This window comes from Falco cherrug, chromosome 1 (genome assembly GCF_023634085.1).
Source record: "Falco cherrug isolate bFalChe1 chromosome 1, bFalChe1.pri, whole genome shotgun sequence".
Classification (NCBI taxonomy): Eukaryota; Metazoa; Chordata; class Aves; order Falconiformes; family Falconidae; genus Falco; species Falco cherrug.
The window spans coordinates 47,899,048-47,915,900 of NC_073697.1; the positions used below are offsets into that span (position 1 = coordinate 47,899,048).

Genomic DNA, 16,853 nt, shown 5'->3' on the forward strand with positions numbered 1-16,853 from the left:
TTGGTTCTGCAGCCCAATTCCAGCTAAAAACCTGAAGTATGGTCACTGCTGAAATATTACCTAGAAATCGGTCACCTCAAACACCTCCCCGCTGCTGTTTTATCTCTTTTTTTTATTATTAACTCAGCAAATAAAGTCATGGCAGTAACAACGTTTTATGGCCCTGTGAAGAACTGCAAAAATATGTAAATAAGACTTTCTAGAGCAAGACATGAGTTTAGTGCTTGCTTAAGTGGCAGGAGCGGCTGGCATGGGGTTATTTTCAGAAAATAAAATCTCTGTAATGTCTGAGGTAGTTGCAGGTAAATGCTGGCTGGCTCTGCTGCTCCCAGACACAGCGGTCGCTCGCATCCCGGGCTGTGTCAGCCACCTCATGCTCATGAGAAAGAGCAGACGGCAGCATCACTCAGCAGCTGGGCACGGGCAACAGCCCCATTTGCAGGTGCCTAGTGCCCAGGGGCACACACAGCCCCCCCTCAGTGAGGCTCTGGAGCCTGGGCAGCAGCATGCAGGAGGCCCGGAGGCCCCACAGCTGGCTGCATCACTCCAGGGGCACAAGTTTCTCTTTTGCAGACAAGCTCAGTCAGAGCCCTAACAGGCTGGTGGTTCTTTGCAGAGAGAAAAATGAGAAGCAAATCGACTTCATACCTTTGAGTGAAACATGAGGGAAAATCATGCGTTACACTTCAGAGCCTTCATGTTTAGTGAAAACAAGAAATGAAATGAGTTCATGAAAGACTAATTGCCCAGTTTGTTTTATGCATGAGCCCCAGCATTCCTAGCACATGCGATTACAGCTTGTTTTCAAAGAGACCAATTATTTCATTAGAACATCATCTTCACACTTCCCCGTTTGCTATAACAGGTCTTCTCTTCATCCTTCTGGGCTGAATATTCTGCCATTTTTTTGGTTTAAGAGCAATGAGAAGAGCTGAATGAAAAAAATAGTCTTTGCAGTATCTATAATTTACTAACAGCTATTAAGACCTGGGATTTATTATCTGCCTTTTCTCCTCCACAAAGTAAAGAAATACTGGCAAGACTTTAAACACCTCAGTGCTAGTCCCACGGCAGCACAGGCAGCCAGGAGGGAGCTGTGTGGCAGGATGCTCTTGCAGGTACAAGGACACCAAATGAGGGTTAGAAATGAGCCTGTGCCTGGGAACATGAAGGGCAAGATCAGGAAGCAATAGGGACGAAAGCTCCTTGAATTGTCTATATTGCATCTAATATTTCGTTATCTGTAAAATATGCAAGGAGGCTACGTAAGACATCTAGTTTATACACAGCACAAATGGAAAGCTGGGTGATGGGGTGGGGTAAAAGGTGAAAGAAGGGAAAGGAAAACAGCTAAGGAGCCCTCAAAAGCAATCAGAAGGATGCCCACAGAGATTTCTGCCAGACAAGCAACAGAAATAAAGCATAATTCAGTAAAATATTATCATCAGAATACAGAGTTCACAGTAAGCATCTGACTCTGCAGCATAAATCCTCATTACAAATAAAGATGTTTGAGCAACCACAATCCCTCCTATGAACCAGAAAGCGGAAGCCTCTGTGCCTGCCTGTGCAGGAACAGAGTGCTGCAGTCTTGGCACTTGGTGGAGAGATGCTATCAGGGGTTGCCACGGCAACAGGAGGATGCAGACCCAGCAGCCTTGACTTTGCATAAACTGACAGTGAGTTCAGCTGGAGACAAGACACTGAGCACTGGTGGTTTCCTCCAGCTCCCAGGCAGAATTGTGATGGGGCTGCACTAGAAGCAGGAGACTTGACTGTACAACTTCCACCACCCACCTTTCATGTCCCCTCACCCGTGTACAGGCACAACCACACGTGCATGCACCCCGATTTCCTCCTCCTTCCCAGATTAGGCAACAGACACAAAGGTTATTTTCCTCTCCAATCTCTTCCATCCAGGTTCTTCCTCACTGAGCTGCTCCGTCTGACAGCTCTTAAGTATTTTTAACTTTTCTGGACAGGGGTGTTCTCTGGAGCACCTCTTTTTTATTGAGGTTCCTTTCATTGCAGGGGGAGCTGTGATATCCCACCTCCTTTTACAAGCAAGAAACGCTGTACGATTTGTACAGATCTAGAACGGGTAACTTCAAAGTTTATTGTAATAATGTTTTTTCTGATAACAGCCTTGACTCAGAGAGAACGTGTCATACAGAAGAGCCCGACACCAGCTGAATTCCTGCCGCCTATGGCAATGCTGCTCTTACCTTATTATCCTGTATCGCTCTTTTTGGGGTATCCCCAACAGGAAAACCGCTGTGGAACACATCATTGTGGTTTAGAGAAAAGACATCCCCCTTTTCCCTCAAAACCCTGAGAAGATTTAAGTTTAATTTAAGAAGCCCCTTTACGACAAATTCCTACTGTTCATTTATTTATGCACACCTTAAGGCAGCATTATTTGCCCATAAATATTACATACGTTAATTCAAATGCCGTCTTAAACTTGTGTGCAGGCCTCCCATAAAATTTTCCTGTTGTTGCACCACTGAAGCCCAGATCCTAGTGTCATACAGATGCAACATGTTTTTTCCTCAAGTGAAATGGCATCCCAGAGCCATGCATTAAGTCCTCTGGAAAATAAAGTTAATTTTCATAAAACCTCCAACAGTTATATCTCATACAAGGAGTAGCACAAATCAGTACTGGGCATTTATGCTTCTTAAGAACAACTGTGCAGGTAAATCCAAGGAGCGCTGTTTTCATTGCAGACTTGCATCCCCCCCCCCCCGACAAGATTATTCAAAAAGATGTGACAGGGGCAGATCAAATATGCCTGATGTGTGAAGTGGCCATTGACACAAGATATTCTGGGAAGGGAGATTTTCAGCTGGTGGCAAGAGAGAGCACAAGGCAATATTAAGTGACAGGCTAGTATACCAGTCTTGATTTACAACCCCTTCTCTGTACAGGAAACTTCCATTTTCAAATTTAAACTCATTTCTTTCATGTTATTTGCAAAGCGAGAAAGACTTAAGGCCAGTTTGCCAGGGTGGCAGCTGTCACTCCATGTAAACAGACCCCAAAATGAAAGAGCAAACCAGCACATGGAAGTAGAAAGTCCTGACACTTTAATTATCTGAAGAGATTACAAGATGAAAGTCTTCCTTGAGGCAAATGTATATTAGTATTGATATAGTCATTGTGCTTTTCAGTAAGAGAAATAGGAGTCTGTATTTACATAAGAAACTATAGTGTCTGAGATCTTTAAATATCATATTTATGGAAATGATTCTGAATTACAGCATTTACAAAATAAAAACAAGCTTGAATAAATATTCAGTCCTTTAAATAAGATATTTTTTTTCACAGAAGCAACTTTTGTGCATATTTATTTCACAATTGAAGTTTGTTGTATTTTTTTATCCTATAAAAGATGCATTTAATTTGATTTTTTTTTTCTTCTAAAAATAAAACTGCAATAATCATTGCAATGTGAAGCCTGAGATTTAAGCCTGAATAAGTATCATCACTTGTACCACACTACCCACCTCCCACCAATCACCCAGCCCCATGCCTCTTTCCAAACTCTGGTGAATGCTGACACTCCAGCTCAAGAATTCCATGGGAAGGATTTCAGGGAAATAATAATTAAAAAAAAAAATAAATAAGGTGAAGACTACACATCATAGCTGACATCGTCTACACACAGCATCATAAGGCTTGTCATATCAACTAAGTGAAGGAGTTTCATCTGATTCAAAACGACAGTAGTGCCAAACTGTTGTACCCTTAATATGGCTCATTAACGCTGAACATTAAACCGCTTAAAGGGAATGTCCCTGTTCGCTCCCCCCCACCAATAATATTAAAAAAACAAAAACAAAAACCACTGGCCAGTTTTGCTTTATCATTTTGAATGACAAGCTTTCTTGAGCATGATACCGCAAACAACTTCCTCATCCTTTTTTGTATTTATCACTTTGAAACACAGCGTGTAACACTGCGAGTCAGGAAAGGGGCTACAGCGAAGAGCTCTTGATCTCGTTTCCTCTGTAACCACAGCACACACTGCCTTGCTTTTCATGTGGCTAACTCAAAGCATGCCCAAACGCCTTTGAAACCTCAGTGCTCAGGGAGCTCTTACTGCAAATAGTTTGTGCAAGATCATAGCATGAATCCATGTGAGTCTTATTTCTTTCCGCTCCAAGTGGAGATAAAAATTAATCCCTGGTGTTTCAAATAAATACAAATGTCTTCCGAGTTGTTAGCATGAGTGAAGTAACAGTATGCAATATTTTACAGTTACTCTGCCAAATGTGGACAGCAAGTACCCTTCCCTGGTTGACCATTCTCTAGGACCTTTTGAATATATCATTATATATTTGCCTTTTAAAAACGATCTAAAAAAACCCTCGGCATTGGCAAAACAGTTTGTCACATCTACTGAATTTTGCTGCTAAACTTTCAAAAATATGTATTTTCAATATTAATTAATTTGGTAACCATTCCCTCTGAAGTTTGTTAAGTTTTAAATGCTGATATGGAAACCAAGGTTGTGTGTCAGACTTTTATTAACAGGATTTAGCATAAGTGATGCAGGTTATAAATACTTCCAGAACTCCAAAATATGGAACTGGAAGTTGTAAAACTTAATTTCTAGAAGACAACTTGGAGTTATTGCTCTGCTCGGTAAATGAAAGGCAACAGAAATATACTGCTTCAGGACCTTCAGTGCATCCTATGTGATTCACAGAAAATTTTGCTTTTGTAAATATCAAATATGGATTGGAAATAATTTTGCTTTAATTAATCCTAGCATAGGTAGCAAAAAACTAGTAATGGGAAAGTTAAACTGCAGCAGGAGGGAGAGCGCTGATATCCACAGCCATGCTGGTATTCTAGTGAGCACAGAAGTGTCCGAGCTTTGGGACTGATTTGCTGGGATGGACTAGTTAACTGGCTACTCTGTTCCTAGCATGTAAGATAAGCAGCGGTGCTTGTTCATTCTCGGAGCCCTATTTCCTTCCACACAGTGCATTTGTTCTGTATATGGCATTGTAACATTAATGTTATAAATTTATGGAAGACAGTACTGTAGCCTTAGAACTACAGACTCTTCATACTTCCCTTTAGCAGCTTAGTAAAATGCAATAAAAACTGTCTCTACAAAATTTGTAATAATGGATGTCAAAGCCTACATGCCCTCACGGGGTCCCTCTTTCAAGTTAATTCTTGGCTTGGTCAAATATTATCAGTCCATGTAAGACTCCAGAAGACACACCAGTAGTTTAATATGTCAGATACCAGCTTTGTCACTATAGAAAGGAGTGACATGGAACATATAACAGTGAGTGCAAACACGGACAGGCTTCATCTGACCATAACGAGGTAATGGAGCAGAGTGGGAGGAACAGCGGGAACAGAAGATCTGGAAAACAAGAGGGAGATTTCACTTAAGCTCCTTTGAAATAACTCGATGGGACAAAATTAATGTCAAGAGAGGAGAGAGAAAATTTTACACGCTGGGCTTTTGTGTATTGGCAATACCACCCTCAGCACAGCAAATGAAAGCCTGTCGCAGGCAACTCATAGCCCGAGTGACCAATGAACGTGACTGTGCCTTGTCTCTTTGGTGCGGGTGCCCAAGCACTGACATCAGCCAAGGCAGGCCCGTCTAGCTCTGCAGGTCACAGGGAAGGCAGGCAGCTCCACCAGAGATGAAAAGAAGCATCTCTCTCCCCTTTTTAAAGACAGACTAGGGGAATATTTGTGACTATCTCCAAAGTTCCTACTCTGCCAAGTACGCTACAAAGTTAGCAAAAATAGCTTCTGTCCCCTCTTCCTTTTTAACTTGTACACCAGCAAGCAACCAAGCGCAGTGGGATTGCAGATTTCTGGCTTCCTGAGGCACATGACTGCATTCTTCTCCCTCGCTCCCTGTTCCTCCCCCACAAACTTTCAAAGCAGCAGCCCTACGCACCGCAGTCATCCTTTTAGAATTGCTTTCAGAAAGAAAGCAAAGGGACACACCATCCCTGCAGCCGAGCTGTGCATCACCCCTCACAGTGCAGGCTGCTGCTGCAGCTTGTTAAAGCTTACAGCAGTCGTCTGGAGCAACTCGGGATTTGGGGTACTGGTTCCAGGATCTCAACAGTGAGTTCTGCTTTAGCAGACAAATGTTTATTGCTGTAGAGTAGTCATGACTCTCCCTTCCACTTTCTAAACGTAAGCTGAGCAGTTGACAGCCAAGACATACAAAACCACTTGTGATTTGAAAACCCTGGGCAAGTGCACACATTGTGTTGTGCAGCTGAGTTTGTGTACACGTGAATTTTTTGTTCTCTCTGGCGGCTTGTTTCTCACATGTTTGACTGAGTCATTACCTTGCCACAGCTCCGACAGTGGTGTTTCCTGCGAATGACTGTGAAAGGAGCCTTGCACGCAGTGCAGTAACTGCAGACTTCATCTGGAACCCAGTCAGGAGGATCTGTCAGAAACACAGCAACAAAAGGGAACATAAATCAAAAGGGAATAAAAACAAACATGCAATTACCAGATCCTCAAGGGAGTAGGGAGAGTAAAATATAACAGCAGCTGCTTTCATCCGAGTTCCTCAAGGTGCTTTGCGAACAGGCAACTAGGTGAGTTCAGGATGCCTGGGAGGGCTCAACACCCCCTTCTTTGCCCGGCCCTCCCTTCGGGCAGAGCACAGCAAGCACTGAAACAGCACACAGCAGCTTGGGACTCAACATGAAATATATCTGGTTCAAATGAAAGTGGCAGAGAAAAGGAGATAAGCAACATGAAATATGAAGACAAGAGACTACTAAAGTCGAGCTGGATCACAGGTGGTTTTGGTCAACGCAACCAGTCATCAATACAAGCTTTGAGCCAAGACCATTCCCAGCCTCTTCAGCCCTCCCTCAGAAAGGCTGACTGCTTTTCTGCAATTAGGCAGCAAGCAACTCTACACATAATAAACTCAAAGCCTGATTACTGTCTGCTAAACTATTACGACTCAATGGAATTCACCAGCAACTACAGTAAAACCACAAAATCAGGTGTACAAGACTTAGCAGAGAGAAAAGTCTACTGTTATCCCAAATAGCATGTTTCAGTTGCTTATTTCTCCAGTGAGCTCTCTAGCCTCTCATAAAAGCCAAGCAGGGAAATGATTCTGTTTTGGCAAAGCAAAAAGTATTAGGCTCACTTTTGTTGAGCTGCTTCTGCTAGTGAAGGGCTGACATGACCTCAGAGAATCTAAAATTACCAGTGTAGAAATGCTGTAGCCGATTGCTTAAATAAGTTGTTAAAAATCTAATGAAGGGCAAAGCAGTTCTATCCGGAAGGAATCCATGGACACAGTAAACATGAACTGCTGGACATATTTACCCAGGTTCCCTGCATGCAGCTTTTCTCCAAGTATTATTTACAGTATACAACCCATGCAATTGCTGATTTATAAGCCTGGCAAGCAAGATGCTTGCCTCAAGGAGCATATTATCCAACAGCAGAATATATGGTGCAGTTAATGCAGAGGTCAAGAGGGCTACAGCTACAGGCAGAAAGAAGATAATTAAATGAAAAATCCACTACATTGTTCAAACATAACCATGACCAGTTTTCACGTGTTTGTCACATTGCAACATTTATCAAATTGAAAGTAAAAAGGATACAGCATTCAATGCAGGAAATGTTCAAAAAGCAGATTAATAAAGAGAACTTTAAATCTTGACTCAGCTTTTACAGGCTCCTCTATTTTGGAAGTTAAACTAGTTTAAGGAAGCAATTGTTCACTTAATGAACGAACTGGTCTAATAAAGGCCACAGCTACAGGGACAGCAACCAAAAAGTCTGTGTGCAGAGAAATGACCGATGTGGTGAAAACAAGGAGACTGCATATAGCAGCCTTCACCCCATCCTTGGGAACAGTTCACCAGAAAATGTTCTGTGGGGACACAAGGCTACAAATTCCTACCTCAAAGGCAGGCTTTCCTTCAGCAGCAGGGAGAGGCAGGACTGCCAGCTTAAGGCAAAGCATTAATAGCAATGAAATCAAGAGATTTTCCTTTCCAATTATTCTCCTTCTCTGCAACCTCCCTAGCTATTACATGTAACTTGCCCAATGAAACTTACTCCTAATACCAGTTTATAATGTCAGTTTTGAAGGCTTCCTATCACTTTCACAGGAATTTCTGATCTGAAACCATGGCAAGTCTGATGATGTTGGAGCAGCATGCCCACGTTCCCCATCCAGGAGGTCCCCTGGGTTACTCACATATATTCCAAACAAAATAATTAAGCCAATAATGACATTTCTGTTTAAAACTTGCCATTAGATGACATAGCCTTGATTATGTTTTCAGGGATTGAACTATCCCATTGATTCTCACTAATTTTAGAAACAGGAAAATTTACAATGTTATTCAAGCTCTGTGCCACCAGGTCTCCTCCCAAATGAACATGGAGCTGGTAGAAGCAGGTTTGGCAAGATGCCCACTTGCCTGCCAATGCTTTATCAACTGTGTTATAATGTGGGCTACCACGTTCAGCTAGTTACTAATTTTAACACTCCCAGAAAAGCCACAAAACACAGGCCCCCTTTGTACAAACAGCAGCATGTCAATATGAACTGCAACCTCTGCAGCAGCTAGTACCTCCTTCCCTTAGATCACGATTAGTCCAGGCATGTTGTAAGTCAACACAACCGCATCACAAAAACTGTGGAGCTCCTCAACAGAAAAAAGCTTTCTTAACAGGTGTTTACCATTTGAGTTTCGTTTTATATATTTTTGTCTGTTGTTATCCTTGAAGTGCAATGTTAAAAAAGTTTTTTAATTGCACTTGTATGGATTTGCCTCCAGTGCGAAAATAAACATGGCAAAAAAAAAAAAGTCCCCAACCATAACAGCAAGTTTATTTTGACAAATAATGTCCTTATAAACTCGTAATAATCAGATGATCTATAGTTCATGGTTACAGAATTATTTGACTGCCAGATGAATTCATCTGCAAACTTTGCTTTTATAATTGCATAAGAAAATAAATCACAACTTAGTGAGACTCAATGTAGAGGAAGAGTATAACCCTCTCTACAGAATGTTCTCCCACACTGGAGAGACTCTTTCTACCTCCACACTGGTGTCACATCAGCTGATTGACTACATAAACACATCAGTAGAGTGAGCTAAAGGGCACGTTTTCCCCGGACGGTGGCTCAACAGCAGTAAGGCTCTCTGACAGGGCCACGTGGCCAGCCCCATGCCCCATGCCTTCTGGGTTTCAGTGCCCCTCTAACATGCCAACTGCTTGCACCAAGCTCTGCTGCACTGCAGCACACCCCCAAATAGTAACATTTTGTTATGTAATGGCTTTTAACATTCAAAATGCTGTACAAACATTAATTGCTTTAATCCTCATCACCCAGCTACAGCCTGTAAGCGTGTGAGGAAAAACCAGGAGAGAAATGTCTTGCCCAAAATTACACAGTGGTACAGCCTTAAAATAACATCAAAATAAGAAACCTGGGGCCATTAGCCCTATGCCTTTGCTTCCAGTTGTGACCGAAAAAGTCCTTATACTGAAACACAAACACAGAGGCTTTGTCTTGAGAGTATGCACTTTGAGATTAAATGCAGGCTTGGATTGGAGCCCAATTGCTCACACTGGCAGGAAGGATGAAGCCCTCAATGACTGTCTCTCTGAGCCCATGCAAGCCCCAGTGGCAACAGGATCACACCCCTAGGTCCCCTTCACAAGCCTCATCTCGCTCAACCTTGGGAGCAGCCTTTCTGACTTACATATATTAACGATTGAGTCATCAGGCTTTTTATAGAACAAGTTTTTGAAATATTCTCTGAAGAACAGTCTCAAGAGGGGATAAAGCTTCAAGATGAGGAGCAGAGTGAGTTATACAAATTAACCCCCTAGCATGAGCCTGAAGATGTGCTGGAAGCCAGGCAGCAGCACCGCACCCACAGGCTTTTTATGTTACAATCCTTCTCTGGACTACGCTGCTCCATTAGCTCTGCATGCAGCAGCAAATGGAAACATCCTGTCTCCAAAGCACTATCTGCCTGTGCTTCGGGGATTAGTACAGGGAATGGAGGGGAAAACCTTGTTCCTGGGCTAATTGGCCCACTGCTTTATCATGCAATGAGAGTCAAGAGAAGTCTGTTGGGAAACAGATGAAGACCACAGCACAAACATCAAAGAGGAGGAGGAAGGGAGGGAAGGGATTAACGAGAAAGACTACAGGAATGAATTTTAGAGGAAAACATTAAAAGCACGTACAGAAAAAAAGGCAGAGAAAGGAAGAAAAACCAGTATTTAAATTAATAAGAAACAAGTTTAGAGAAAGGAAAAGGCACAAGATAAAAGTAAATGGCATGAAGACTGAAAAAGACATTTAAAGAGGAGAAGCAGTATTCTCAGCTCTTAACTATTAAAGAATCTTGTATTACAATCTCTCAAATAATGAAATTCTGTGGTGGTCTTTTTTTTTATGCTGTAGCTTTCAGAATTCACCGTTACATGTCTATGCATCCTCCTTAGTTAAAAAAGTTTTCTGCTCTTAAAAAAGTTTTAAATCCCACATAAACCCAAAACGCTAGAGCTTTAAGAAAACCATAATAATGATCAACTCATAGACACCGTAAACTGTCGAAAACCACATGTGAACTAATTCTGCTTAAGTATGTGCAATAGACCTCCTGCAGTCTCATCTCATCTGAGAACATTTCTGTGTCCCAGAATATTAGAGGAAGAGAGCCTGGACCTAGAGTCACCAACAGTGCTGACCAAAACAACATTAGATCAGAAAGTTTAAGTGATGCTGAGACACAAGAGACTGTGGCAGGAAGAGAAACAATCCCAGAAGTTGTCTGAGGTTGCAGAAGGCCTAATCTAGCAAATCTATACTCTGGTAGAAAACATGCACACCAAGACTCCCTGTTGAAGAGCAGCTGCTAAACCCTAAGCTTGTCATGACTTTTGCATTATGGCCAGACAATTCAGAGAAAAGACCTTTTCTGCATCTTTTTATATACTATATATTTCTAATGCAGAACTCAAACTGAAAGCTCCTCCTGCATCAACATGTATTAGATTTTAGAGCACATCATATATAACCTTGATTATACTTTTACCTAACCTTAAGAGGGCTGCTCCTACAGCAGTCTGCGGAACTTAAACCACTGCAGATGTCAAAGCGCATTACCCTCACAGCTGTGAAAATGGTCAGATGAGCTCGCTGTAGCTCTTCTGATGAAAGCAGGAATTGTAAATTCCCACAGTTTTAAGTACAGAAAGTAGAAAGCTAAAGTCACATGACTTTACCGCTTACTTCAACTGCCACAGTAAGGTGAACTTTTTTGTCCCTTATCACATGTGATTTTCTGCATGTCATTCTGGGCAATCTGACTTTCATATAAGATTCCTAGGACACAACTGTATCAGTAATCTTGACCCTTGCTCAGTAGATTCAGTGTTGACTACAGCTGGCTTAAAGTTTTTCAATAAAAGTGAATTTTCTGCTTCAACATTATTTGATGAAAACGTCAGGGATGAAAGAAAAGAGGTACAGACTTACTAGCTTCAAGTACAGCTCTTGTCAAACAGCTCTCTTAGGATGGAGTTTCTGTGCAAATCTAGAAAGCTTTCACCAAAGCACAGAGCTTTGCAGACTTGGGCTAAAGCCTTTGCTCTGCCCAATTTAACATAACCCTGAACAATGACATCCTGTGTCCATTCTGTACGGCTACATGATCAGCATTCTTTGGGGAAAATAATTATTTATGTAAAATGGGACAACTCTGGCAGAAAACGCTGACCTCCATAGCAATAGGGTTCAAATCTTTACTTTAAATCAGAGACTGGATCTTCCACATCACCATTACTAAGAGTCTTTCTCTGTAAGAACTACCAATCATTATGGCCCAGAAGTGAGTCAGTAATGCAGATCTACATACAAGATGAATACTCAATACGTGTATCTTTAGGACAAGAGATTTTGAACTTAAATCAAAATCCCAGTTACGTCATTGTACAGCTGAATAAGCCCATGCTTTACAGTACCTATTGGGATGTTTTCTCCTCCTGCAATGGTCTCAACAGGCTCCCCACAGAGCTGACAAAGAGGAATGGTCTCTGTAAAAGGCTCTGAACAAGTTCTCAAAATGTCAGTCAAATTATAGCAATTCAACCTAAAAACTGTGCAAAGTCCTGTAATTTTACACACATGATTAAATATGTGCAGTTGATTATAAAACATTGCCTCAATATGGAAAACTTGATGCTAGATTCTTCTCTCACACAGTGTAAGCAGAGCTGCTGAGTAAGGAAAAAGTAAAAAGTTTATGTGGACAGAGTATGTGTGGCCACTGAACTGTGCAACAATTCAACTTCTTTCATTTAGAAAATGTTGCTGGTCATAATTATAAATAATAAAGTAGCCATAAGCGTGTGGAGGACAAAAGAAAAATTGAAGCATTCAGCTAGGGGTGACAGCTAAATCTAGATCCACAGTGATTAGATTCTGCACACATAGCAGCATAGGTAGGTTTTCTTGACCTTGTGACTTCTTATTGCACAAGCACAAGACCATAAATTACTAAATTGTGCTTGTGCTGCTGGTTGGAGGGCTGTGAGGACTTCTGACTAGACAAAAGTGGGTGGGCTGGAATATTATGAAATGGAAAGGGATCAAGGAGAAATAGCGTGCTGCTGTGCAGCAAACAGATGCTAATACGGTTTGGCACAAACAGGTATTTGTACTGGCAGCCACAGCAAATCCATTATGACTGGAGTTATAACTAGGTGGTAGCAAGCAAGGCAGCTCTGCATGGATGTCAGAGGGATAAGGAGTGAAAATTAATGTATGGTTGCAGAAAGAGCTCAAACGCTACAGCAAATATTTTCATGGAGCACCAACAGATTCATAATGATTTCTGGTTTTCCTTGAGGAAAATCATCCGATTTCTAGATGTCTCATGCTTATCCTCAGACGAGAAGTATAACTCATCTTCTTAGCCAGCCTATAACTCATGACATTGACAACTAAATATATTAACCTTTCCTCAGTCACAACAGATGACTTCTACTGAGTAATACATTACCCCAAAACACATACATGGTCAAAACTCAGGTTTGCCAAAGTTCACTATTAAAATCATCAGCCTCACAAGAATAAACTTAACTGTCCCAAATATGGTTAGCAGGGCCTTTAGGCTTGATCACAGTTACAGGCTGATAAAGAAATGAATACATAAAAATCAAGACAAAAAATAAAGTTACCCTGGGTGCACGTATATTTATGCATAAGTATGTTGGCAAATAGAAAACAACTTATTTGTTGGGGCTAGAAATACAATCCCAGACACATAAATGGCAGAAAGATATCAAACTTCTACTTCCCTGATGTGTGTTTTTTTTAAAGCTATAACACACATTAAGAATGATGCAGCTCTGTCCTGGCAGGGACACATTTATACTAGGTTAGCTAAGAGTAATTTCCTTACATCTTCAAATGTGGAGGTTTCCTTTAATTTGTGTGCGATTCATGCTGCCCGCTCTCAGCGCTGTGCAAACTTCTTGGTCAGGTTATTATCCAACAGTGGTTTGTCCCAAGCAGGAGGTCAGAAACTTCCTGATAACCTTCTGCCCATGCTGGCCCATAGCTCACCAGGACATGGAGAAAGGCAGTACCAACGGGTCCTGGGACACAAGCCCCTTCTGCCATTACTGCAATTCAGAGCAAGCACCACTGGTAGCAAAGAGCCCAACCTACTTTTTTCTGAGCAGCTTTCACTACAATTTGCTTTGAGTTTATATACAGAGCTTTGTCCCCACTGGCCATCTTCTCCATCATATAACCAGAGCATAGAATTTTACTATATTTAAATATAATATTGCATAAATTAGTCTTACAGTCTAGGAAAATATAAATGTATTTATTTTCTCTCCCTATAAAAACACAGTGCTTTTTATAATGTATGAAGTACAAATACATATGCTTCCTCAAAAAAGGAGTCCTAGAGCTTTAGGAAAGCAAGCATGAACATATACACTATAGGTTCATCTGCACTTTCAAAAACCCTTTTGTTTTGGAGTGCCAATTAATCTCTAGTTTATTGTATTTCAACCTTCAGAAGGTCACAGGATTTAACTCTTATACCCTTGCCAATGTCAGCTAGCTCATAAAAAAAACATTCATATTTGTTTTACGACCCAGACCAGCTGGTGGATTTTGTATACAGTAAGAATGAGAAATCTGACAACAACAAGTGATTCATCTTCATAATCTGAGTAGAGGCTGGAAGCTTCAGTAGAATCTTCCAAACTATTCATTTATTTGTTCAGGTTGCTGGGCTTTTTTTTTTTTTTTTTTTAAATTACCATTGACTGGATGCAATCTTAAACATTCTGTACTTTCGGTAAGAGGGATTTACTTGATCATTGGAAAAAGCTTTCCTGGCAGGTAGCTTGCTGGACTTTCTCAATTTGATACATGTTCATGTTCCGCCACGATGGCAGAAGGGAGGAGGAGCTAATGATGTGCTCATTTGCTCTAAATTGTTTTCACTTCCAGTCAAAATCATTGAGTGACCTGAAGTGTGGAAATGATGTACAAAGACGGATATAATTAATTTTGGTGCAATGGCATCAACAGATTGGTGCAATGTGCTCAGACTTTGTGTTGAATCCATTTGCCGTGATAACTGTGGTGTGCTCCTGTAGGAGGCCTGGGGACCAGATTTGGCCTGGAGCACAAACTCATCAGGTTTGCTGCAAGAATAAACAGGGCACAGCGTTCGTGCAAAGGTTGCCTTGCCTTAACCACCAGAGATCTTCCACCTGCACCCAAACATCACCCAAATCCAGGGGCTATTGCTTCCACAGTGGCCAGCAAAAATGAGGTAGGTGGTGAGGAGTTATAAAGGGAAAAAGGCACATGGCTGCTGAAGTTTAAATACTGCTTTAAGTTCATGCCTCATGCTGGATGTCTTAGGCACAGCAAAACCATGTATCCCATTAGCTATCACTGCATACCTCAGTGAAAAAATGTCTGTATGGCATTGCCAGCAATGACAATTTGTGATCTGAAGGGACAGGGATCTGTGATGTCTTGGAGGTGAGGGGACAGAACAGGTGTTTCTGCAGTTCCCACAAATTCAACAAATTGACCCACTTCACATGCCTCCTTTTGCAGATGTTTTGTGGTGTGTTCTGGTTTGGAAGGCAGAGCATGTTCCAATGGCTCCATGTTTCCTAGTAGCCTCTGTCTCTTTGTGATACAGAAAATTCCCACCCATCAGCAAATTTGAAGGCTAAGTAACAGCAGACTACAGTAGTTATCTACTTGTACAAATCAGTACAGCTCTGACTGCAAAAACTATTTACAGCATAACTGCTTACACACAAGCCAAGTAAGACTCCTAGACAGTCTGTATGGCGATTGACTTTGACACACCCAAGCCTTCCCAGTGAGCAAGCAAGGTATCAAAAGCAGAGACCTGCGGGAGCACTGGCCAACTGGCTCTGTTTAGACGATGTGTTAGCAGGGGAAAGCATTGTGCCAAGGTAGCCAAGCTCATTCTGGCATCCAAGTCTACTTATTCAAAAGGGACTTGGTTATCCCACAAGGCTCTGCTTTCTATCACACAGGCATATGTGAAGTACCTGCTAATTTTGGACAAAGGTGCCGGCAAGGCTGGTTTTGCTGTAGTTATCTGTGTGTGCTATTAATACTACAGGTTGGGTTTTACCATTCACTTAGGGCAGGGACATAATTGATTCATAATGCCTGGGTGCTGCAGAGACCCTTGTAACTCCAAAGGTTCCCCTTTACCATACTCCTATATGGCCACAACATCACCTAAGCATCCAGACTATTGTCCTCTATTTCAGTAAACAACATCCCAAGCCATAGGCTGTACTCCTCAAAAGACAAAACCTTCCCCGTGCCAATAGAAAATGCCAGGGAAAGCTGAAGAACCTTAAAATCTGAGTAACAGGCCAGGGAAGTGAAGTGACTTCGCTTCAACAAAATACATAGATCACTGAGGCTGTTCAGCATCCTGCAGTTCAGAGTAACCTGCATTTAAGTTCTGTAAGTCAGATTCACCAACAGCATCAGGCATTGATTCAAAACCAAAGAATATGAACTGAAATAGTAGAGAATGAATAATCTCTTGCATTCTTTTCCAATACAGCCTATACATGGTAAGGATTTTGCTTAAAGATATGTTCTTTACTGCATCTTTTGTGACATTCTGAATTATGGCACAATAGAAAAATCAATTAAAATTACTACTGAACGCTTCTTTATCTGCACCAAATAATTTTCCTCCAGAGGAGATAGTATTTCTACAGCACGTAATACATAAATTAGCCCTGCTGTTCTAAATAAATAAGATTAGAGATGATTTAGCCTGCAGCTTCAGAAGAAAGGTTACCAAGCAAACCATGGGTTTTATAGAAGCACAAAAGAACTTACAAATACATCGCATTACTCTAAAATCTAACCTTTTAAGAGTCATGTTGTGTTGTCATCTCTTCCCCCCCAATTTCTGATCTTTATTACAAATTACATGAACCAACATTTATTTCCTGTTGGTCACCCACCTCTGCATATAAGCAGAGACATACACTGCTTACCACTCAGTTCTCAGTCATCCTGCTTTCAAAACCTCTCGCTGGAAGAACAGTAGTATATGTGGGCAAACAGACAACGATACATCAAAGTTTTAAAGCACAGGGAAATTACTGCACACTTGAATTTCTGGGAAGCTCAGACACAGTTTCACAGTTGACAGCTGTCTTGCATTTCTCACTTGACCACAGAGATACCACCACTCCAATAATTGAGCTCCTGGTGTGCTGAAACCACCACT

The 16,853-nt window shown here is 41.4% G+C and overlaps 1 protein-coding gene across 4 annotated transcripts in view; it reads right to left on the reverse strand.

Annotated features, from left to right (window-relative positions):
* Nucleotides 1-3,068: 3,068 nt before the first annotated feature.
* The window catches only part of ZFYVE28 (zinc finger FYVE-type containing 28), a 165,898-nt gene continuing 152,113 nt past the window's right edge, over nt 3,069-16,853 (reverse strand). For all 4 annotated transcript variants that reach the window (XM_055723427.1, XM_055723416.1, XM_055723407.1 and 1 more), the window contains 2 exons: nt 6,345-6,448; nt 3,069-5,389 (listed from right to left, as the gene is read on the reverse strand). In XM_055723427.1, coding sequence (XP_055579402.1) covers nt 5,258-5,389; nt 6,345-6,448 — 236 coding nt within the window. In that variant the 3' untranslated portion in view covers nt 3,069-5,257. The remainder of the gene's footprint in view (nt 5,390-6,344; nt 6,449-16,853) is intronic.